The sequence below is a fragment of the Rhinopithecus roxellana genome, chromosome 17, assembly GCF_007565055.1.
Source record: "Rhinopithecus roxellana isolate Shanxi Qingling chromosome 17, ASM756505v1, whole genome shotgun sequence".
Lineage (NCBI taxonomy): Eukaryota > Metazoa > Chordata > Mammalia > Primates > Cercopithecidae > Rhinopithecus > Rhinopithecus roxellana.
This window is the reverse complement of record NC_044565.1, coordinates 6,626,152-6,649,257: the sequence shown is the minus strand read 5'-3', so window position 1 is coordinate 6,649,257 and position 23,106 is coordinate 6,626,152. Positions and strand designations below refer to the sequence as shown.

Below are 23,106 nucleotides of genomic sequence, written 5' to 3'. Positions count from 1 at the left end.
GAGGAAGGGCTGTCCCGTAAAGACTCTCCTCAAGCTGAAACAGTCAAGCTCGAGCAAGCTCCTGCAGCAAGGCTGGCTGACTCGGTGCCGGGACTGCCACTGCCTACTACCTCATCCTGGGGCTGGGTAGGAGGTTGCAGCACCAGAGATGCCTGCTGAGGTCTGCCTGTCCAGGTGGGGCTGGGAGCACTTGCTCAGATCTCTTCCAGACACTGTCAGCTCCACACTCGCTCGGGTGTGCGGGCAGATCCCAGTCACTGTCTTGAGGAGAACCTTGGCTGCAGCCCCGTGCTCTTGGGACCCATCCAGTCTCAGGGCAGGGCCTATCCATAACCAGGCAGCTTCCACAGCAGGATGGAGGCCTCATGACCCACAGCTGGAATCCAGTGTGGGAACCAGGCTGCTGCCCTCCTCTTCCAGCTCTCCTGCAGCACGGCCTCATGCAACAGTCAAGAGGCCTGAGCACATGCCGTGCCTACGCCCAGCACCTGTCCCAGCACCTGTCTAGGCAACTGTCCGAGCATCTGTCCCAGTACCTGTCTGGGCCCACCACAGGAGCTGAGCACGCCGTGTCTATGCCCAGCACTTGTCCCAGTACCTGCCCGGGCCCACCACAGCAGGAGCTCAGACATCACACCTATGCCCAGCACCTGTCCCAGCACCTGTCTGGGCAACTGTCCGGGCATCTGTCCCAGCACCCATCCGCGCCCACCACAGGAGCTCAGCACGCCGTGCCTACGCCCAGCACCTGTCCCAGCACCTGTCCAGGCCCACCGCAAGAGCTCAGCACACCGTGTCTACGCCCAGCACCCGTCCGGGCCCACCACAGGAGCTCAGCACACTGTGCCTACACCCAGCACCTGTCCCAGCACCTGCCTGGGCCCATCACAGGAGCTCAGCACACCGTGCCTACGCCCAGAACCTGTCCCAGTACCTGCCTGGGCCCACCACAGCAGGAGCTCAGACGCCACACCTACACCTAGCACCCATCCCAGTACCTGTCCAGGCAACTGTCCGGGCATCTGTCCCAGCACCTGTCCAGGCCCACCATAGCAGAAGCTCAGACACCCTGCCTACGCCTAGCACCTGTCCAGGCCCACCACAGCAGAAGCTCAGACACCCTGCCTATGTCTAGCACCTATCCGGGCCCACCACAGCAGGAGCTCAGACGCCCTGCCTACGCCCAGCACCTGTCCCAGCACCTGTCCGGGCCCACCACAGCAGGAGCTCAGACGCCCTGCCTACACCCAGCACCTGTCCCAGCACCTGTCCGGGCCCACCACAGCAGGAGCTCAGACGCTCTGCCTATGCCCAGCACCTGTCTGGGCCCACGACAGCAGGAGCTGAGACCCCGGGCCCACGCTGACCTCTGTGGACCTCCCTCACCCATCAGACACCAACAGAGCAATGCTCTCCCTGGGAAAAGGGACTCTGCCGGAGCCTCGGCCTCGGGGTCCACAGAAGGCCCGCTATAGCTCTGAGCAGACAGGTCTCAACCTGCTCACCCTGACACCATGGGGCGGCACAGCCTGTAAGAAGGTCTCTTCTGGGTGTTAAAAACAGTAACAGAGCAACATGTTTCAAACCACGGCGCTGAAACCCAGGTCAGAAAACCAGTTTAGTAAGTTGCAGCTAGCTTTTTCTCTCCTGAGTAGCACAGAGCACAGCAGGAGGAACACGGGCACGCGTGGCTGTGGGGAGCGTCAGCACAGCTAGAAACCCCTGATTCTCAGCGTGTGTGTCTACCCCAGGCAGCAACAGCAAATGCCCTTCTCACCACGGCCATGGTGCCAGCATGTGACTGGGTGACAGTGACAGAAGAACTCTGTCCTGCCTGTCTGCATGCTCGGCTCCACTCTAGGATGGGGTGAGGGAGAGACCAAGTCAACCACCAAGCAGGGAGACACAATTTACTAATGCTCCCTTTATACGTAATATATATCAGCTGAATGCACAGATGGGTGGGTGGATAGATGAGTGAAGAGTGCATGGGAAAGGATGAATGAACAAGAACACTCCTGATGAGACAGTGGTGACGGGGAGGGTGGGGGGAAGAGGGCGGGGAGGGGGAGGAGGGAGGAAGGCGCTGTGGAGGAAGATGCAGGGTGACATGGCCAAGATGGGCCCCACCTTCCTGCTGGACAGAGTGGTGCCCTAGCGAGGTGAGCTGGGCAAGGAACTCACCTCTGGGCGGCTCCAGACCGAAGCCCTCAGAGGGCAGGGCCTGGCAAGAGAAGGTCTTGGCCACCACCTGCTCCACAGGCGTGAGGGCCAGGGCCTGGGGCCTGCCGGAACCGGGGCTGGGGCCATGGGCCGCCTTCCGGAGGTCACCCAGCTTGCGCCGCACGACAGCTCGCAGGTCCCGCCACTTGTGCTTCAGGTCCACGACGTCACGGCGGCAGTAGCCCAGCGCGTTCACAGCCTGCAGGATGCGGCTCCACACGCGGTACCTGCGAGTGGGCTCGGCTTTCAGCAGCCCCGTGCCGAACAGCAGCTGGTGGTGCTTGCTCACCTTGGACACCAACACCTCGGTCTCCTGCGGGCAGAAGTTGGGCTTCCTCTTCTTGGCCCGGGTAGCGCTGGGCCCCGCCATCCGGCCATGGGGCCCAGCAGCCAAGTCCTTCCTCAGGCCAGTAGTGGGTGATGTGGTGGGTGATGAGGTGGGCTCCGGCATCCGGTTGCCTTCAAGGGCAACCCCAGGCCCTGGAAAGGCACCAAAAGGTGGACGTTTAAGGCCCTGGGCCTGTGGAGGCAGCAGCTCCAGCAGCAGCTCCCTAGGGCACCTCCTCTTTGGTTGCTGCTTCGGGACATGGCTGCCTGGTCCTGACCACCACCCCTCCCTGCTGGGTGTCCAGAGACCTGGGCCCACGATCCCCTAGCCCTGACACTGCCTCACCGGGTGCCGTCAGCAAGCACGTAGCTTCTGGGTCACAGTGCCCCATCTCCAAGACAGCACACCACTAGCCCTGCCTGCCCCTGCAGGCACCACAGGCGTGCGGGAGCCAGGCAGGCTAGGTTGCAGCCCTGGACCCTCTCCTGCCCTCAGGCCAGGGCTGGGCTGCTCCTGGGGTCAGCCCTCACTTGGGGACAGCCTTCCAGCTGACATTTTGGAAGGCTGCCTACCTGCCCACAGCACAACTAAGAGCCCCTGAGCACTGGCCTCAGCTTCCCCTCCCGCACTTGGGCCGAGGCTGGTGGGGATGTGGTGGCCTGGTTGGCAGCCTCACCCCCCTGCCATCCTTTGCCTCCACAGCCCTCCACCCTGCAAGGGAACAGGGCTGCGCTGGCAACAGTGGCAAGTCTCTGCGTCTTTGCTCACATACGAGCTTTTTCACTAACCCGACCAGCTTCCTGAAGTCAGGGGCAGTGCCCGACACCACAGGTTCCCTGGTGCGGCATGTCTGAGCCCCCAGGGAAGAGCACTCAAGTGCAGGCCTCTCACCAGGGGCCTGACATCCCAAAAGCACCTGGAGGGGGCCTCTCCACCAGGAGGGAAGATCACCAGGATACCCGCAGAGGTCACCACACCTGTTCTTCGCCAAACCACACCAAGCACCCTGCCACCCCTCGCCAGCCCACTGCACAAGGACAGTCGGGCTTGGGGGTGAGAAGCCACGTGAGCAGGTCCAAAGCCCCCAGTGGGAGCACCCCTGCTCAGTCCTGACCCTACAGGGCTGGCCAGCTCTGGCCATCAGCAACTTCCATCCTGTGGCCTGTCTGGGCTGGCTGCACCCTTGGCCCTACTCAGGGGAAGCCTGGTGGGGGGCAGGGAACACAAGCCCCTCACCTCCTGGCCCCAGCCTCCTCCCTGCAGCTCCTGCCTGCTGACCCCGCCCTCCTCCGCACCTGCATCTCCAAGCCGCCTTCCCAGGACCCCCAGACCCAGCGTCTGAGTGAAGTACCTCGCTTCCTGGCCCTTGGGACAATAGGTGTGCCCGCCGGCCCCAAATCACCTTCCCCGTCCTTCCCCACACAGGGGTTCTGCAGCTTGCTCTCTGGCGACGGGCAGGGGAAATGGCGGATTCCATACTCGGTCCAACATCTAATGCACTCTATGGACAGCAAGGGACAGTCACGATTACTCTCAGCTCAGGGCGCTCCTGGCAGTGCCAGGCGCCCACTCACCGACAGCAGACGCCCAGGACCCAAGATGCTCCACTCAGGGCTCCTCCTCCAGGAAGCCCTCCCTGCCTGCTATATCCTCTGGATCATCCCCCTTCTGCTGAATGCCAGCAAGGAGTTCAGAACTTTAGGTGTTCCGGATTTTTCTCTGAACCAGTTCTGAAATGTGACTGCAAACTAGCATACAACCCCCAGGGCCTGCAGGGGTAGCCACAGATTAAGCCCTGGACAGCTATTACCAGTCAGCAACAAAGTACAAAATGGGAAGTGCGGCTCCAGCATCGTTTAAGGCGATTCGAAATTGCTGCGACCTCCGCACTCAGAATCATTCTACTGCATTTTATAAAAGTGTCATTCCGTAGCGTATGGGAGATGAAAAGCAAAGCCACACTGCTGTCCCCACTCGGCTTTGCGGAGGCAGAGACACGTGCTCCACCTCTCCCGGCTCCCAGCCCCCACACGTGTTTGGGCCCTACACAGAACGCATCATAATTTTCTCTAATTCTTTCCATTGTTCACAAAACATTTCAGGACACATTTCACTGAAATTCATTGATCCTCAGATGCACCTCATAGAAGCATTTTAACATCTCCGGAACCACAATGTGCCTTTCGATCCACGGCACCCCAGAGTCAAAGACACGCATGTGCGCCAGTCTGAGTGAGGCCTCCGAAGCGGGACCCCACGTGCCTGTCTGCAATCTGTTCTTCCCGGGACATGTCCCAGTAGGTAACAAGGATGCTGCTGGCTCAGAAGCGCTTTCTGGCCACGTCCGTGGCCTCCAGGGCCAGGTCGGCACAATGGATCCCAGGGCTGCATCCCTGAGCCAAGTGCCTGAAGCAGCAGCTCTTGGAAAAGGCCCTTCATGCAACCCTCAGAGAAGTGACACTAGGGGCCGCCTGGTGCACTCCCACTCGGGGTCCCTCTAGGGGGACCCTGTAGCCCAACGTGAGGGGAGGGAAGGACTTCCCCAAAGCCTCTCACCAGATCCCCGGGAGGTAGGAGAGGTCCCAAAGGCCACCTGGTCCATTCTCCCGCCCCTAGATAGCGCTGCCCAAACTACACAGGCAGAGACACACCTATGGCCACACAGACTCAGGGAACGGCCTCCAGTGCCCAGCTCCCTGCTCTGGGGCTCACTCACCCTCCAGCTCTGGGCCCTGGTGGGGGGAAGAGGGAGAAGCCTGCGGAAGGACAAGAGGGCAGCTGCCTGGCTCATTTCAGGGCGGAGGTTTCCACAGGGCAAAGAAGTGCAGTAAAGTGGATCAGAGTCAGAAGATGACAACCCTCTCGGGGGCCAGGGAGGGAGCAGCCACAGTCTGGAGACAGACGCTGCCCTAGGAAAACCAGGCACCCATGAGAGAGGCACTGGCCAAGGTCTGGAGGGGCCCCAAGTCACAGGCGCCTCTCAGTGTTTGATGAGATGAACCTCCAGCATGCCCGCCCCCGCCACCGCCAAAGAGAGCAGGGCCGGTCCCTCCAGCTCCCGGCAGGCCCCTCTCCCCTGGCATCCACACCATCCTCTCTCTGCACAGAGACACACTCTCCAGGCCGGAAACCCCAGACAATGGCCTGCGAGGGGATCCAGGCACCTGGTAATTGAGCTCAGCCTCTGCTCAGAAAGGGGTCCCACAGGCCCCCAGAGAGACCACAGGCCCTGCTGTCACTCAAGAACACGCCATCACCTCACCACACTGAATCCACTTACCCCAAGTCCAGGTCCTACCCACTGCACCCACGTTATTCTACACTGCTCCCCACGCCCCTCAAGGTGCCAGTATGCTCTGCCCACCCGAGCCACATGAATCCAGACATGGCAGGGACAGGCCTGGGATATTTACTGTATGCTTTTGAATAGAATAATACCCACAAATTACAGAAAACATGTAAATGCCGACAGTTATAAATAAAAAAATAAAGATCACAGCATCCGGAGATAAACATGATGAACCCGGAGGTGGGCGGCTGTCTTCCACAAGCAAATACTGCGTGTCTGGCTTTGCTTCTTCCACGCACCACATTCACCACAAATCACAGCACGCACACAGGTCACTCGAGGGCCTTCGACAATGTGATGTTAATGCCCACATCGAATTCTATCCCAGCTGTAACACATTCGTTTCCCTAAAGCCAGGTACTTACAGGATTTCTGAGTCAGCACTCACACAGATCATACATGCTGAACACCTCTGCCTGTGTGTCTGTCTCCCAAGACAGAGTCCAAGAGGAAGTATGGCTGGGCTAAGAGAAGGAACACTCCTGGGTGTCCCGAAGCTGGCTGTTCCTGGCACCCCACACCCACCCTCCCCCACAACCCTGTGGCCCCCGCTTCCGCCCCAGGCTGCCCCAAGGGGGCTGCTCCCGGCACCCCACGCCCACCCTCCCAGCAGCCTCTGCTCCCGCCCCAGGTTGCCACAAGCTGGCTGCTCCCAGCACCCCACACCCACCCGCCCCGTGGCCCATGTTCCCACCCCAGGCTGCCAAGGGCATGTTGACATTTTCCTTTCCTGCCAGGTTACTGCGAGGCTGACCACTGCTGGTGCGACGAGGAGACAGCGACATTTCCCAGCTGTCCACGGACCTGGCCGGTTTGCAAGGAGCTCTGTGGAGCTTTCCTCTGTGTACTTGGGTTATGTATGGGTTGATAACTCACTAGCTGGCTTTCTGCTGCTTCTGTCCAGATGACGTGACGATGACGCGAGGGCCCTAAGGTGCTGCCCAGTTAGGGTGGCCGGACTTCGGCACACAGCAGGGACTGGGCACATGCAGCTGACCCTATACCCATGGGGACTTCGTCCAGGCCCCACCGGCCTGCCTGGAAGGCCTTGCCCAGCTCTGAGGGTCCTCGAAGGCCCCACCCACACAGAAGGCCAAGAGCTGAGGGGAGCAAAGGAGGCTGAGCCAGGCTTGCCCCCGCACCCCAGAAGCAGCCCCGGCCACGACAACTTTCAACAAACCCGGACGACACTGGTGCTTTTCTTTCAGATGTGTTTAAGCGGGTTTGAAATCACTTTAAAAAGACAACTGGAAAAAAGTACATTTGAAAATGATGAAGTAAACTTCTAAGTAATTCCTAAACAAAGAAATCATAATGGAAAGTTATTTAGAACTGAACAAAAATTTAAAATACTGTACATTTCAAAATGTGTGACATTCAACTAAAGCAGTTTCTTGGGAAATTTCTAATTTCAAATGCTTTTGTTAGAAACGAATAGTTACCATATTCATGATGAATGTGGTAAATATTCAATCTGGGAGTCAGAAAAATAAAACAGCATCAACTTAAAGAAAGGAGTGAAGTGATGAAACTATGAGCAGAAATCAATCACGATTTAAAACTCGCACGCACAGAAGGGGGAAGCCAGGAGCCACGTCTCTGCAGAGACCTGCACAACTGCGGGGTCTCTGTTGATACTGACTATAAAAGAAAACAGAGAAGGTACAAATACAGAATATCAGGAATGAGAAAGGGGACGTGGTTGAGGCTCTGAGGCTGTGAAAGCAGCAGCAGCCACCAACAGCTCTCAGCGGCCCTGCCTGAGCTTCACGGGTGTCGATGCATCCATCTGCATGACCCCCGGGCCAGAGGCCTCTTCTCGCCTCCCCTTCCCCACCCTGAGCTCACAAAGCTCATGAGCAGCAGGGTTGGCAGGGCTGAGACCAAGGCAGGCAGGGTGGGTACACAGGGCAGGGCAGACAGGGCAGGGACCAAGCAGGCAGGGCTGGCACGCTGTGACTGGCAGAGCTGGGACTGGGGCAGGCAGGGCGGGCAGGGCTGGGACCAGGGCAGGCAGGGGGGGCAGGGCTGGGACCAGGGCAGGCCAGCTTCTGCATCTGCATCTTAATCATTACATGAGGGTGCCCCAGTGTCACAATTGACAGCAAAAGGCTATTGTGTACAATTTAATTTCAGTAAGTTGAACATTTAGATAAAACAGTAGAATTTCCAGAAAAAATGCAACTTAACAAAACTGACCCAAGAAGAAATAGAAAGCTTGAATAACGTTTTACAACTAGAGGAATTAACTGGCAGTCAGAAAATCTCTCCACAAAGGAAAACACTAGATCCGCACAGTTTAACAGCAAAATCCCCGAAACATTCAAGGAATACATAATCCTGTTCTTCCACAAACTCACCAAGAATAGAACCACCGTCTCCATTCAACTCTGCAGTAGAGGTTCCAGCCAGGAAAAGAAACACACAACAGGCGCAAGCACTGGAAAAGGAGCGAAAACGCTGTCATTATGCACAAACACCACCATCTACAGGGAAGGCTCAAAAGATTCCACAGACAAATCGTTACAATAAAAAGGGTTTAGCGGGAGGCTGAGGCGGGAGAATGGCGTGAACCCGGGAGGCGGAGCTTGCAGTGAGCTGAGATCCGGCCACTGCACTCCAGCCCCGGCGACAGAGCCAGACTCCGTCTCAAAAAAAAAAAAAAAAAAAAAAAGGGTTTAGCAACCTGGCTGGACACAAACCAGTACACAAAAATCAATGACACCACACAGGAAAAGTCTGGTTTCTTCCACAAACAAACTTGGAGGGAAATAAAGAGACAGAGGGAAGCCAGAGACAAAGACACACTCGGAGGAGGAGCACGGGCCAGTCGTAGCACGGGATCTCGGGAGGCTCCATGTTAAACAGCATCTCTGAAACAGACACTCCCAGAGGCCGTCGGCCACTTCAACTGCAGGTTGTGTACAGCGGCCAAACGAGCTGTCACGGTGGAAATCTGGTCACACATAAAAGGAGTCCTTCTCTTTGGGGACACGCTGAAATATTACCAGATGAGATGATCTGCTATCTGGGATTCACTCCAGAATGACACCGCACGTGGACAGCTTGGGGGCACGTGGACGGCCACACTGGCCACGAGCAGTGAGGGGAAGCTGAGGTACACCAGTGGCTGCGACGTGTCTGTGCTTACTCTGATGTGTTTGAAAATTTCCACATTCAGAAAATTAAAACATAAAATATTCAAAAATTAAATAAAATGGACTCTGTTTCTTAGAAAAAGACAATTGCATGCACATACCAGCAAGAAGCATTTGGAAAATGTAATATTCGGAATGGTACCACTTACAACAGCAGGAAAAAAAAGTTTTTACTTCGTTGAAATGAATTTAAGAAAAGATATGTAAGATCTTTATAGAGAAAGTTATATGACTTCATTGAAAAACATTAAAGAAAACCCCATAAATACAAAGATGTGTGTCTGTTCACGGACTGGATGCCTCAGACCGATAAGAAGCCACGTCTCCCCACGCGGACGCAGGGACGCCAGGCAAACCCAGTCAAAGCTCCAGGGTGCAACAGGTGATCTTAAACCTTACGGTCAACCTCAAACCACCAAACATACCCGAGACACTTCTGTAGAAAAATAAGAGGCGCAATTTTTTCTAAAAAGTATTGAGAATTACAGTAAAGCTATAGAAATTAAGGTGGATTTTGGCATATGAAAAGCAAACTTGACCAGAGAACCCAAATGAAAACTTTATCACAGAGCTGTCAGCAGGTCTGCAGAAGAAAAGCAATTCCACAGTCCACACAATTTGTTCTTCAAACAGAGAAAACACAACATCACAGTTTCCCCTCCACACTCATCCCACCTCACACCATAAACAAAAATCAAAGGCCAATTCAAGTCTTAAATATGAAAAACAGATTGTTCAATCTTCAGAGGGAAGTAAAAGACGGCAGCAATATCATCTCGTGATGGAAGTTACTGAACAGAAAAGTGCAAGTCCCGAAGGGAATGATGGATCAACGCAAGGCTGCCCTGGCTGAGAACTTCTGCTTCCCAGCAGGCCTCCCAGCGAGAAGCCGGCCGGGCCTGGGTGGGGCTGTGTAAACCCACCTGATGAGGCTTTCGTCTCCAGAGCACAGGAGGGAAGCCTGCAAACCCATAAGCACAAGGCAAACGCAAGAGAAAAGCAGACAAACAGTGCTCCCTGGCAGGAAGACCCACATGCCCGATAAACACGAAAAGGGGATCCATCCCATTCATTATCAGAGAAACATCCATTCCAACCAGAGAGAACAAGCCACACCCACCAGGTTGGCAAGACGTCGCTGTCCGACACCCCGGAGTACTGACAAGGACGTGGAGCAAAGAGGGCTCTGGGTGGGGCCTGCGTCGGCTCAGCTGCAGGTGGCCCAGCCCAGGAATGCCACCCCACTGTGTGCCAGCAGAGGCCCTGGCCATGGGCACAGGCTGTGAGGGAGGACACGGGAGCCAGCCTCAGCATCCCTGAGATGCGGAACACACACAGATGCCGCGGTGTGCTCACAGAACCCAACATGATGCAGCACGAAATCGAAGGGGCCGCAGCCACGCGAAATGTGGAGGCTCTCAGAACACAACGTGTAAAAGTAGCACAACCCGGAGCCCCACAAATCGTCTGAGCCCAGGGAAGTTCAAAACCTGCACAGCTCAGCAACATACGGCTCAGGGATATGCACACAAATAAGCAAAACTGTGAAGAACCAGCTAGATGCAGCACATACACAGTTCAGGGCAAGGACGAAGGAGTGGGGAGGGTAAAGGAGCAGGGGCCTGGGGGTCAGGCTCACCACCTCCAAACCATTAGATCTGAACCCGTATCTACACCCCATGAACACGCGCACACACGCCCAGTCTTGTGTCTACTCAGCGTCCCTCGGAACACATTTTTAAACATAATATAGATCAAGCAGCTGACACCGTGCCCTGCCTAAGGCCCCACAGGCTCCCCTGGCCCATGGAAGGAACCTACATCCACACCGGCCTCCCAGGACACCCTCATTTAGGTCTCCCGGGGCTGCCTCCTCCAGGGTCCCCCTCTACTTTCCACTAAGCACCCCCTCCCCGAGGGCCCTCCTCAGCTCACACAGCCCACCCCTCTGGGCTGGCAGTCCCAGTCCCTGGGTCATTTCCTTCCTAGCACTCAAGAAAGAGGATCTCAGAACCATCCCAGTCAGAACACGGGCCCCCAAGGGCACAGGACTCACTTGTCACTCTGCCTCCTGCCCAACTCCTGGCACACAGCAGACGCTGGACCAATGGTCTGGGCGGGAAGGAGGAAAGGGAGGCAGAAGCGGGAGGAAATCAGGCCAGCCCAGCACTCCCAGTGGGCAGGAAGGATGACAGCATCCTAGAGCACCTGGCCTGCAAGGCACTAAGTGGTGATGGCAAGATGAGGAGGAGCACTTGGTGATGTCACCAATAGCCACGTGCACCCCGTCCTCCCTGCTGCCATCCTATCCCAGCGCACCCGTCCTCCCTGCTGCCATCCTATCCCAACGCACCCGTCCTCCCTGCTGCCATCCTATCCCAACGCACCCCTGTCCTCCCTGCTGCCATCCTATCCCAGCGCACCCGTCCTCCCTGCTGCCATCCTATCCCAGCGCACCCATCCTCCCTGCTGCCATCCTATCCCAACGCACCCGTCCTCCCTGCTGCCATCCTAACCCAGCGCACCCCTGTCCTCCCTGCTGCCATCCTATCCCAGCGCACCCGTCCTCCCTGCTGCCATCCTAACCCAGTGCACCCCTGTCCTCCCTGCTGCCATCCTATCCCAATGCACCCGTCCTCCCTGCTGCCATCCTAACCCAGCGCACCCCTGTCTAAAATACGCTCTGAAATACCTAGAAATAAACCCCAGCTCTACCTTGCACCAGCTGCATGACCCTGGGGTGAGGTTTATGAGCCCCAGGGGCCTCAGCTTCCTCCTCTGTACGGAGTGCAAAGTGCCGCCTGCTCCACACCGTCATTAGGAAGGCCAGGTAGGATCCTGCATCCCCTCAGCCATTCTCCAAACACCCCGAGCACCACCCACCAGCAGCTTGGTTCTCCGAGCGCCAGCTCCATGCCCAGCATGAACTGGGACACTCAGGTCTGCCCACACTCAGGACAGCCACTCCTGATGCTTCCTTTCCAGGGGCCTGAATCGCCTGAGCTCAGCAGTCACACCCCATCTCAGGACACAGGCCACTTTCCTCAACAGAACAGAACTGGTGTATAGCCATCAGCATGACACAGTGGGGACCCTACCCACTGCCATCCCCTCCTCCCTGCCCCCACTGCCAGCTACTATCATTACCTAGGGGCTGATAGCCTTGTCTTGAAGGTCCCCCGAAAGGGCCACGGCTCCCCAGGCCACCTCCGCCAGCGATGGATCCGTCCGACATCTTCTTACAGATGGCAGGGCCAGCAGCCTCCACACTGAGCTGGAGGAAACAGGAAAACCAGGGGGAAGACGGGGAAGAGATGGGGATTAAAACTCCAATTCAGGGTGCACAGGGGCCTCCTGACCCTCCCCAGCCCCAGGACCCTGGCTCCACCGTACTCATTCCCTAGGCTGCTCCAGGCTTCTCACCAGCCCCCAAACAGCAACCCCATAGAGCCCCTTCAAGGTGCCTCTTGGTCCACAGGTCCCTGTAGAAACACAGAAACACAGCCTGAGGAAGGTGTGCCCCATGCCCTCCCAAAAGGGACCCCCAGCAAGGTGAGCCGGCTCTTAAAGACCAGCCCCCACCACCAGCATCCCAGCTGGCTTCTGGGAGCACTGGGCCCGGCAGGACCCCCGCCATGCAGGCAGGACCCCCGCCATGCAGGCAGGACCCCCGCCATGCAGGCAGGATCCCCGCCATGCAGGCAGGACAGCATCCACTGCATGTGAGTCAGGCCCAGGCCAGGCTGAGAACCCTGCGCTCACACAGCCCGCCAGCATCTCCAGCTCCGCTGTCCTGAGCCGCACTCCACGGTAGCGGGGCTGGGTCAGGCCCGGGGTGGCTCTGCCCTGGCTGAGTGCAACCTGTGCAGCTGGGCAAGAGCCACGGGGCCTCTCTGGGCCTCAGTTTCCTCATCTGTGAAGTAAGGGGAAGAAGAGGACCTGCGTCTTAGGGCTGTTGTGAGATGTAATCAGACACACATTACAGTTGGCAAACGGTAAGCACTAAACACGTAACTCACAGCGTTAGTGCCATCCTTGGGGCACCAGCTATCCCTGGCCTGGGGAGCTGGGCATCCTGCCCAAACCGCTCCTCCCATGGGCTGCAGCTCCAGGGACTCAGAGCAAACGACCAGAGGACAACGGGAGCTCTCCTGCCCAGACACTGCCAGAGCGTCCTCCCTGTGTACAGGGGTCCCTGTGCGGGCAGCTTCTGACTGGCCTAGACCCTAACGCTATCACTATGGAGCCTGCCAGCCAGGCCACACTCAGTTCTAAACACCTTAGGGCAAGAAACACCTCCCACAATAACACCCGAAGCACAAAGGCAGGTTTCAGAGCCAAGTGAGCCTCACGCCAGCTGAGTACAGGCCCAAGTCCCTAGGGCTGGGGAAGGCGGTGTGACCCCCACGTTCCCTCTGAGCAAGATGCCTGCCTGTGCCATCCAGCCCCGCCCAGAGCAGGGCAGCACCAGGACACCATGGCCCCAGTGGGCCCCACTGCCCTGCTCAGAACAATCGGGACCCAAACAGCTCTGGTGGCTGCGGATCGCACCTACCAACACCCACCGCATTAGGAACTCAAACGCAGCCTTCTGACACCATAGTAATTCATTTTAAATAACAAAGCTCTTACTGTGAACACAGAGAACACCTTTATTAAAAACCACTGCATTTTCCAAAAACAAAACCCCTCGGGGACAGCAGTGCCGTCCTACAGCCGTGGCACCCTCCAGGCAGGCCCAGCAGGACTGCCACACTCACACCTGCTGCTGGTGCAAGCTGCCGCTGCACCGAGTTCAACCGAGGCACATGAAGACGTCCAGCCCCACGCAGGGAGGCGGCAGGCAGAGCGGTGCTCAGCCCCTCTCTCCACGGGTCTCAGGCCTCCCATCCCAGGTACCTGCCCAGTCCCCTCTCTCCACACTGCCTGGGATGGGGAGGTGGGCAGGAAGTTGGGTCTCAGGGGAAGACAGGAGGCAGGAGAAGTCTGCTGCCCCAGGGGAGGGTGGGCTCTGAGGGCAGGTGGGATTCCAGGAGCCCCGAGTGAGAGGCAAATCTCAACCCAGCGAGCAGAGAGCTCCACACACGGGTCGGGGCCTGATCGGGAAAAGCTCAGATGTGGAAGACAGCCCAAGACACACGGGGGAAACACAGCGTGGAGGAAAACACACACTATCCAGAGAGAAAACTCTCAGACGGAACAGCGCAGCAGCTAGCACTTCCTTACCTCTTGGCGCATGATGACAACCACACAGGCGCTTTACTGCTCGCACAGATCCATCCACAGAACCCTCTAGGCTGGGGCCACAATTATCTTTACCTTGCAGCTGAGGAAACTGAGGCACGGAGAGGTGAGGTAACTTGCCCAAGGTCCCCCAGCTGGTAACGGGTGGAGAAGGCTTCAGACCCGGGCAGTCTGGTTCCAACGCCTGTGTTCTCTGTACTGCCCTCAAAGGAACGAGCCCAGATAACAAAGGCTGTGTTCACAGCCCCAGCACAGGAACGGGACGCCAAGAAAGGGACTTTCGGAGAACACAGAGGAGCACCGAGAAGTCAACACTGGGAGCAGCAGCAAAGAGCTCCATAGAAGGGGCAGGCAGAGCGAGCGCCTCCAGAAACCAGAGCACGAAGACACGGGGAGTCAGAGGAAACCACCGGCCCTGCACAGGCACTTCTCCATCGGAGGAAGCGGAGCTTCAGAAAGAAGGACAGGAGAGCCAGGGGAAGAGAATCGTCAGCAACAGCATTCACACGGATCCCAGCCGGAGCTCACTCAAGCTGGGTAGGGGCCCCTCACGCCCCGGGAGACCTCGGGACACCCAGACAAGGAGACTGTCCACAGGCAACCAAGTCCCACATCCAGCACCAGAGGCCACGGTGACTGGGGAGATCCCCACAGCTTCAGTGCGGGCAGAACTAGTGTGAGGGCCATAGGAGGCCATTTCCAACACCGGGGGTCCCCAGACCACCCCTCCACACATGTTTTCTCGGCGAGGTACTCGAGGGTGAGCTCTGCCAGAACCAGGAACCGTGAGGAGGGAAGAAGGCCTGGACCGCCTGCAACCAGAAGAAACTGAAGGGGACCCAGGGCAAAAGCTGTGCCCAGGCAAGGAGGGCAGCCCACTGACAGGGCCCCAGGAGAACGTTCTAGAGAGACTTCTTCAAGAAGACAAAAGCCAAACCGCTGATGTGAAGGAACGTGAGACTGAGAGCTAGAGGAGGGCTTCAGGCTCCTAAGAAGTACAAAAAACACCAGGCAAACAAAGGCAGTTACAAACTCCAGGGAAAACCAAAGGTTGAGCAGAGAAGAAAATCATTCCGGTTTCCTATGACTGGGCTGATTCCAGTAGCACATATGGTTCTAATTAGGAAAGCCCTGGTCTCCTTGAGAGTGTGACAACACTGCAGCTACACCGGAAGGAGGGGAAGCAGGAAGTGTGTGCATACGTGTGTGCGTGCACATGTGTGTGCGTGCCCCTGGGTGTGTGTGCATGCATGTGTGTACATATGTGGTGGGCATGTGTGTGCCTGTGTGTACCTGTGAGACAGCAGGTACTTGTGTGTGCAGACAGACCTGAATCCTCATCTTGCAAGCTGATAATGCATAAACATTTAAAAAATCAAGTAGCAATAGAGGTCTATTATTTAGAGAGCAACATCAAAAGAATCTACTAGAAGAATCAGCATAGATGAGTCTGGGAAAGGGGATGGAGGGTGACTGGGGATGACTGTTTTTCTTAATTAACTTTGTACAACTCATTTAACTCATTTACTCTCTAAACTACATGCACGTATAATTTTAAAGTATTAAGCCTTAATTTGTAGAATTCCAGTGAAACATCATCTAGAAAGACGTGTCTGGAACCAAGGGGAGGGCTGTTCGGGGGGTGCCTTCAGCACACAAGAGCCAGGTGAGCATCCAGGGCTCTCCTTAAATCCCTGGGAGGCGGCCCCAGAGCACCTAGCTTTGTCCCAGGTGGCCGCACAGGCCACAGGGAGACACAGCTGATGCAGGGCATGGCCCAATCCTACAGATACACCCTTCGTGCCCCAGTGCCACCACACCAGCAGAGCAGGCCTGTCCCGGCCTCAGGACATGAACTTCCATGGAGGAGCCAGCACAAGCCGTCTTGGGCAAGGGTTGCTGCAGAGGCTTTCAGAGAACTCAGGGAGGGGTGCTCAAACCCCAGGTGGGGAGGGTCCAGCAGTCCCAAGAAAGTGGCTCAAGGGGGTCCTCAGCACAGGGTACTACTTGGCATCACCTAAAATGATGGTGAGGCACTGAGGGGGGTCAGTCAGGCCTGACATGAGACTTGTGTTTGGGGAGCTCCCTCTGCTTCAGGATCGAGAGCAAGCTGCTGGGGGCACGTGAGGGGCTGGCAAGGCAGTGAGCAGGTGGTGGCAGAAACCAGGACCTGGGCAGGGAGGGAGGGTGGAGCTAGGGATTGGCACTGAACCCAGGGAGAGTCAAGGACAAGCCCCAGGTTCTGGCCCAGAAGGCACGAGGACAGTGCTTTGACTTCCTCATGCCAGAAAGTGAGGGGAGCCGTGTGCAGGGATGAGCGCAGAGGGGCTCCCGCAGGCAGGCAGATACCCAAAGCCCTGGAGGTGGGGCTAGATGCAGAAGGGGAGTCCACTGTGTAGGGACAGTTGTAAGGAAGAGAACTCCCAGGGAGCGAAGCCTCTGTGGAGAGAGGAGAGGGCCCCACAGACAACATAGGAGATGAGGACAAGTTGGGGGGATGTTAACCAGAGGTCACAAAAGCCACGGCAGAGGCTCCATGAGACTGCAAAGGGCAGCAGGGTCTGCTGGGTTTCAGGACAAGGAGGAGCAGCCAGCGGCCATCACTGCAAAGGGCAGCGGGGTCTGCTGGGTTTCAGGACAAGGGGGAGCACAGGAAGCTTGAGGAGGGCTCATGAGAGGTAGGAGCACTCACGGGAGGAGGGAAGAGATTCAAGTCTGAAAGAGCTCAGCTGAATCAGAGCTGGGGCCCCCGGGGGGGACTGGAAGGCTGCCCAAATTCCCTCTGCTCCGGCCAGGCACGCGGAGGGGAGTGAAGATTCGTGAGCTGCTCAGTCGCCACCAAAGAGACCACCTGACCAAATTCACAATTTCATTTCGCTGCACACGGGAACATGAAACACCTGTGTCTGCTCAGCCAACACAGAGACAAAGGCCAACCTGTGGGAGGGGCCACCGAGTCACCGCAGGCAGAGGCGGCTGGTCTGGGAACACGTGTCTTCTGCCTACTAACAGCCCCGCCTGGCCAGCCACTCGGGACACCTGGAACCCAGTGTGTGCAAGCCCCCCATCGCTGGGAGATCACAAGGGGCCACAGGGTACTAAGCTGTACCAACCCAAACCCTCCAGGTGCCCCACGCTTCCACTTCCCTCCAGTGTCCAACTCAACCCCCATCCTGCGCTGGTCCAGCCCTCCCCAGTACTGCCCCAGCCAGCAGTGGCCCCTGTGCCCACACCGGCACCCAAGGTGTCTGGGAGCTGGGCCCTGTCCTGCCCCAGCCTCAGCTCTTGGTGCGCCCCTGCCCCACGCCCTTGCTCTCTGGGGGTTCTGCCTGTTTCACCCAGGCTGCCTCCCACCTCCATGCCTTTGCCAGGCTGTGCTCTGGCTTCCCCCATGCTGCTCCTGCTCCTCCACCCCACAGCCAGCCCACGGCCCCACCAGGCCAGCCAGGTGCTCCCGTCCTGACCTTCCTGCCCATACCTGACCTCAGAGCCCGATGCTGACCACATGTCAGGCCGAGCATCGCCACGCTCCATAAGATGTAGACGCCCACCTGTTCCCTGCCTAGGGGAGGCTGCACACCTGCTGAAGCCGTCCTCACCCAGGGCTGGCCCGGTCCAGTGCGTCATCACCCCAGCCCTGCCCTGACCTCAGCACGTCCCAGCAAGCCAGACCAGAAACCCTGTCTCCTGTCCCCAGTCAAGGACCCCCACAGGATCAGCCCACCCTTCACTGAGGGGGAAAGAACGAGAAGCCCAGCCCTCACAGGTGCTGAGCCAGTGTCCTGAGACTCGGCACCACTCACGTCGCTGGATGCCACACGAGTCCATGAGGAGGTGCTCTCATGCGTCCCATTCACAGGGGAGCCGTGGAAATCCCCAAAAGAGAATCTGACTGGCCCCCGGCCACCCAGAGCCTGCCTGCCTCACCTGCACCTGCTCAGCACCCTGGCCAGGTGCCTCACTTTTGTGAGCAAGGCTGATCCTCACGACACTGTGAGGCAGGAGTTATAACCCCATTCAAGAAGAGGACACTAAGGCCCGGGGTCAGCCAGCCGTCAGTGCAGGGCATGAAACACGCCAGAAGGCCTCAGACCCCCTGGCCGCAGCATGCCACTCCTGTCCCAGAAGGAGCGCACTGCCAACCACAGCTGGCACAGCTGCCCTGCCAGGAGGAGGGGTCAGCGCCCAGGCATGCTGGCTCACTCAGGTGGGACTTCACCCTGATACCACGAGAGCCTCCCAGGAGTGAGGTGGGTGCAGGGAAGGGCCGTGGCACAGAAGCCAGGAAAGCAGCCGGGCACTGTGGGGTGCGGCCTCGAAGGCCTGGGCACAGCAACAGAGGGAGCCAGACCTTCCCAACCAAAGCACCCTGCTGAGTTCAGGACATGGTGGGGCCCCCGAAGCCTCCAGGAGAAGGCAGGCCAGCATAACCTAGCCAGGGCCAGTGCTCAGAGGAGGGAGGGCTGGGCAGCCAAAGGCACGGCCAGGAGGGGATGTGGCAGAGAACAGGGACGAGGCTTGAGGGGGACATGGAGTCCCTTGGGGGAGTGTGGCAAGGGCAGAGTGGGCACTGGCTGAGCCAGATGTGGCTGAGGGCCTAGGCAAAGGCTGCAGAAGCCATTCGCAGCCCAGCTGGGCGGAAGCTGGCAGCAGGGCCAGGCCGGAGGGGTGGGCAGAGGCTGCCAGGCTGTTTTGCCCAAGAATGGCCTGAGCCCCAGGGCTGCCTCAATGAGGCCAGACGGAGGCCAGGGACAATGCCCCACTTGCTCCCAAGAAGGCTTCCTACCGAGCTGCTTCCGTGCCCGCCAAGGCCAGCCACCAGCCCCTCCGGCCTCATGCCCCTCAGGCTGGCGCCGGCTCTTCCCAGGGCCCCCAACCCCCGACAGCCTGAAGGGAGCCGTCTGTCCTTGCACTGCCCAGATCCTGTTTGCAGGGCACCGGGGGAAGTGGCGGTGCCAGGGAACACCCACTTCAGGCATGCCACCACCCTGGCAACTCAGCCTGCCCCTGGGACAAAGCACCCAGGCCCAGGAGGAGGGGAGGCCAGGCAGCAGGCCAACCCAACTGCCCACCAGACTCCCGGCCCCAGCTCTGGGGCTGGGTCCCCAACCCCTGGGCTGTGGGGCCAGTGCGTGGGTCTTGAGCCCCTCAGTCAGACTCCCCAACAGGGCCTCTGAGGCAGGGGGCCGGGCCCCACACAGGCAGAGGATATCCAGACTGGGCCGCCCTTCCCCCAGCAGGTGGGAACAGTGTTCTCCAGGCCGGGCTTCCAGAACAGCCCCAGCCCCTCAACCTGGCTTGAGAGCAGGTCGCTCGCAGGGCCAGGCCCCACAGAGGTCGCATTAGCTCTCCCGCCCTTGGTTTTCTCATCTGTCAAACGGACAGCAGTCCCGCCCTCACCTTCAGGCATGCGTTCCCTGAACCTCTGACCCGGGCACCATGGTGGGGACACAGCAGCTCCAGACAGACCTGGCCTGCTCTCGAAGACTCTGTGCTCCAAACAGGGACAGACAGGAAAGCGGCATCACACTTGTCCCATGGGGGAGGAAACGAGGAGGGCAGCTGATTGGATGTGCCTGGTCAGTGAGGGCACCAGAGGCCCCTGACAACTCGGGCTGGAGGACATGAATGCAGGGATGGGCTCCTCGGGCGAGCCCAGTGCTGAGCCACCAGCTGGGACATGCAGCAGCAGAGGCAACGGCAGGAAGTGGCGCTGCCTCCCAGGAGCGAGGGCACAGAAAGCAGCCCAGGGCCCACACCCGGACAAGGGGCCAGGGCAAGGGCGACCTGTGGCCTCCACGGTGCCCCCCTGCGGACCCAGTGTGGCGGAGTGAATCCTGGGGCAGGCTCTGGCCCCAGCTGGGCGGCTCACGCACGGGCTTTCTGCAGCCCCCAGCCTCCCCTGTCCTCTGGGAAACAACGCGGTGACGGGTGGAGCTGAACTCGCTCCCAGGGAGCTCAGGCTCGGGCTTGCCCTTGGCCAGTGGCGGGCATGCTGCCCTCACACTCGCTCAGTGAGCCTCAGGCGAGCTCCACAGACAAGGCTGGAAGAGACAGAGGGAGCTGCCAGTTCACAGGGAGCGGACGCCTAGATCAACGGCCAGACCACAGCCAGCGCCTGCTGCAGACCGCCGGGAGCCCTCGGCCACGCCCCACCACAGGGAGAGACCACAAAAGCCAGCGCCCGCTGCAGACCGCCGGGAGCCCTCGGCCGCACCCCACCAGAGGGAGAGACCACAGTGCAAACCTCTGCTCCCCGAAGCCTGCCCTTTGGGGGAAACCATTTTCCCGGGCAAAATGAAACTGCAAAGTTCAAGAGGAGAAACTGAATGATGGATGAGGCGCCCTGATCGCCTGCAGCAGGAGGGCTTACTGTGCAGGGCAGCTGCCCACCGGGAACCTCCACAGGTGGCCATGCTGCAGCTCCTCTGCCTGGCACGCAGCTTTCACCACACCTGTAACACAGCCTCTCCACAGACAGCAATCAGACAGCGGCACAGGAAGGGGCAATCCCAGGAAAAGAGAGCTCCCTATCTGGCATCCCACTCCCAGGCGGGAAGAGACAGACCTAGGACCCCAGTGGAGCTGTGGCCTCAGGGGTTGCTGCTGGAGCTGTCCTCCCACCATGAATGAGCGGACTCCCTTACTTGGCCTCAACAGACCCATGTTGACAGCAGTAGGTCACCTCCCTGCCCTGGATATTTTCGGCCTCTTTCGACTTCTCTGTATAATCCCTAAAAGCATTCAGTGTAAGGCAGAGAACATCGTCTGAGCCCACTTTCTGCTGCTGTAACAGAATGTTACACACAGGGGAGTCTGTAAAGAAAAGAGATGGCCTCAGCTCGTGGTTCTGGGGGCTGGGAAGTCCAAGACAGAGGGGCCTCCGGTGGAAAAGCACACAAGCACGTGAGGCCAAGAGCAAGCGGGGGCCGGCGCTTCCTCTCATCAGGAGCCCACCCCCAGATACAGCAGTGACCACGACCCAGTCACCTCTCAGGGGTCCCACTCTTCATACCATCACAATGGTGACCGGATTTCAGTGAACTTTGGAGGGGACACTCACACCACAGCACAGTCCCAGTCCAGGAGCAGAAGACCTAGATAAGTCCCAGCTCAGCCTCTAGCTAGTCCTCTCCAGCCTGCTGTGCCCCAGCAAGTCCTTGCCCTTGAATCTGTTTCCTCATCTGTAAAATGAGACTAAGAAGGGAGATCTCTGAGGGTGGGCATGAAGACCAGTGAGATGAAACATGTGAGACACTCTCAGGTCCCAGGCAGGAACTCAAAGCCCAACTTCCAAGTCTCTGGACACTCAGGTCCCTGGCCCCACCCTAACGCATAGACACCTAGAAGGGGTCCTGGTCCCCCAGAAGCCCACAGCCACCATGCCACGCTCAAACAGACCAGTCTCCAAGCCACCAGCAAGGAAGAGGACCTTCTGTCATCTCCCCACGTGGCTGTGTGAGAGCTGTGGCTCCCTGTGCACTGGTATCTGCCAGGGATGGCCCTACAGGGAGAGCCATCCCAAGACCACGTGGCCCAGAGGAAACAGCAGGGCCTGGTGAGGAAGCGGGGAGCCTCTGGATCCTGTTTCCTAGTTCCTCCAGCTCAGTGTGGAGGCTGCTGGCCCTGCCCTCTGTAAGAAAATGTCACACGGCTCCATCACCGGTGGAGGTGGCCTGGGGAGACGTGGCCTTTTCGGTGGGAACCAGGGAGGAGAGGGAGAAGAGATGTGGGTTAAAGCTCCGATTCAGGGTGCACAGGGGCCTTGTGCCCCTCCCCAGCCCCATGAGCCTGGCTCCACTGCACCCTTTCCCTAGGCCACCCTAAGCTTCTCACCAGCCCCCACAGAGCCCCTTCAAGGTGGCCTCTTGGTCCACTGGTCCCTGTAGGAACATGAAAACACAACCTCAAGAAGGCGTTCCCAGGGAATCCTGAGCCGCCCAGCCTGCCACTTACCCGAAGGGCCAGACACCACGAACTGGTCCCCACAGGAGCCTTCAAGCTGTGACTGATGTCCCCTGGACCACCCTCCCCTCGACTGCCCACTGTGCATAGAATCCACCAAAATGGCACCCACCCATGAATGTGCCCTCAGGGTGCTTTGGAAGCCAACTGACCCAGAGATATCAGGGTGAAGACCACGCACGCTCTCGCATGAGACCGGGATGCCCAACAGATGGTGCCCTGCGTCTGGTCACACCTGCTCGTGAGACCACAGTCTCTTGTGGAGATGTGTAGGACCTGTCTGGGGATCAAAGGGGACGATGAGTGATGACAGACAGCATGGTTCCAGGTGAGGAAGAAGAGTCACCTGCACCAGCAATCCTCTAAGTGAAACCTCAATTTTTAAAATGAGAAAACAAAACCTGGGGAGCGAAAATCACTTATCAAGGTCACAGGGACAAAGCGGATCTAGAATAAGGTGCCTGGCGCCCCATGGCTGCAGTGCCTTTTACCTGCCCCACCTTCCACACTCAGGGTTCCTCGGTGCTCTCCCTGTACCAGCACTAAGGCCTGATGTCTGCCCTCATGGCAGTCTCCCCACTGGACCACGAGCTACGGAGGAAAAGGAGCGTGTCCTCATCATCCCACCCCCCACACTGAGCACTCCCGCGCTCACTCGCTAAGCAGTGGTACTCGATTAGAACTTGGAGGAGTCAGCGTGAATTCATAGTTTTTAAGATGCACAGAGAAATACAGATATAGATGTGTGTGGGTATATATAATCACACAGGCACACTCATTTACATAGCTGAGTGTGTACATGACAGACATCTACTCCCTAGCTTTGTCCACTGAGAGGG

General features: G+C 58.2%; 1 protein-coding gene across 20 annotated transcripts in view; it reads right to left on the bottom strand.

The window, feature by feature from the left end:
* The window catches only part of TSNARE1 (t-SNARE domain containing 1), a 139,383-nt gene that overhangs the window by 76,806 nt on the left and 39,471 nt on the right, over positions 1 to 23,106 (bottom strand). For 14 of the 20 annotated variants that reach the window (XR_004054310.1, XR_004054309.1, XM_030921019.1 and 11 more), the window contains 4 exons: positions 12,452 to 12,540; positions 12,206 to 12,332; positions 3,903 to 4,052; positions 2,185 to 2,703 (listed from right to left, as the gene is read on the bottom strand). Coding sequence is in view for 18 of the 20 variants with exons in the window: in XM_030921019.1 (XP_030776879.1) it covers positions 2,185 to 2,703; positions 3,903 to 4,052; positions 12,206 to 12,293 (757 nt within the window). In the remaining 2 variants the exon portion in view is untranslated. Of the gene's footprint in view, positions 1 to 2,184; positions 2,704 to 3,902; positions 4,053 to 12,205; positions 12,333 to 12,451; positions 12,541 to 14,284; positions 19,985 to 23,106 lie in introns of those variants that run through there. The other 6 variants (XM_030921024.1, XM_030921025.1, XM_030921027.1 and 3 more) reach the window with 4 other exon arrangements.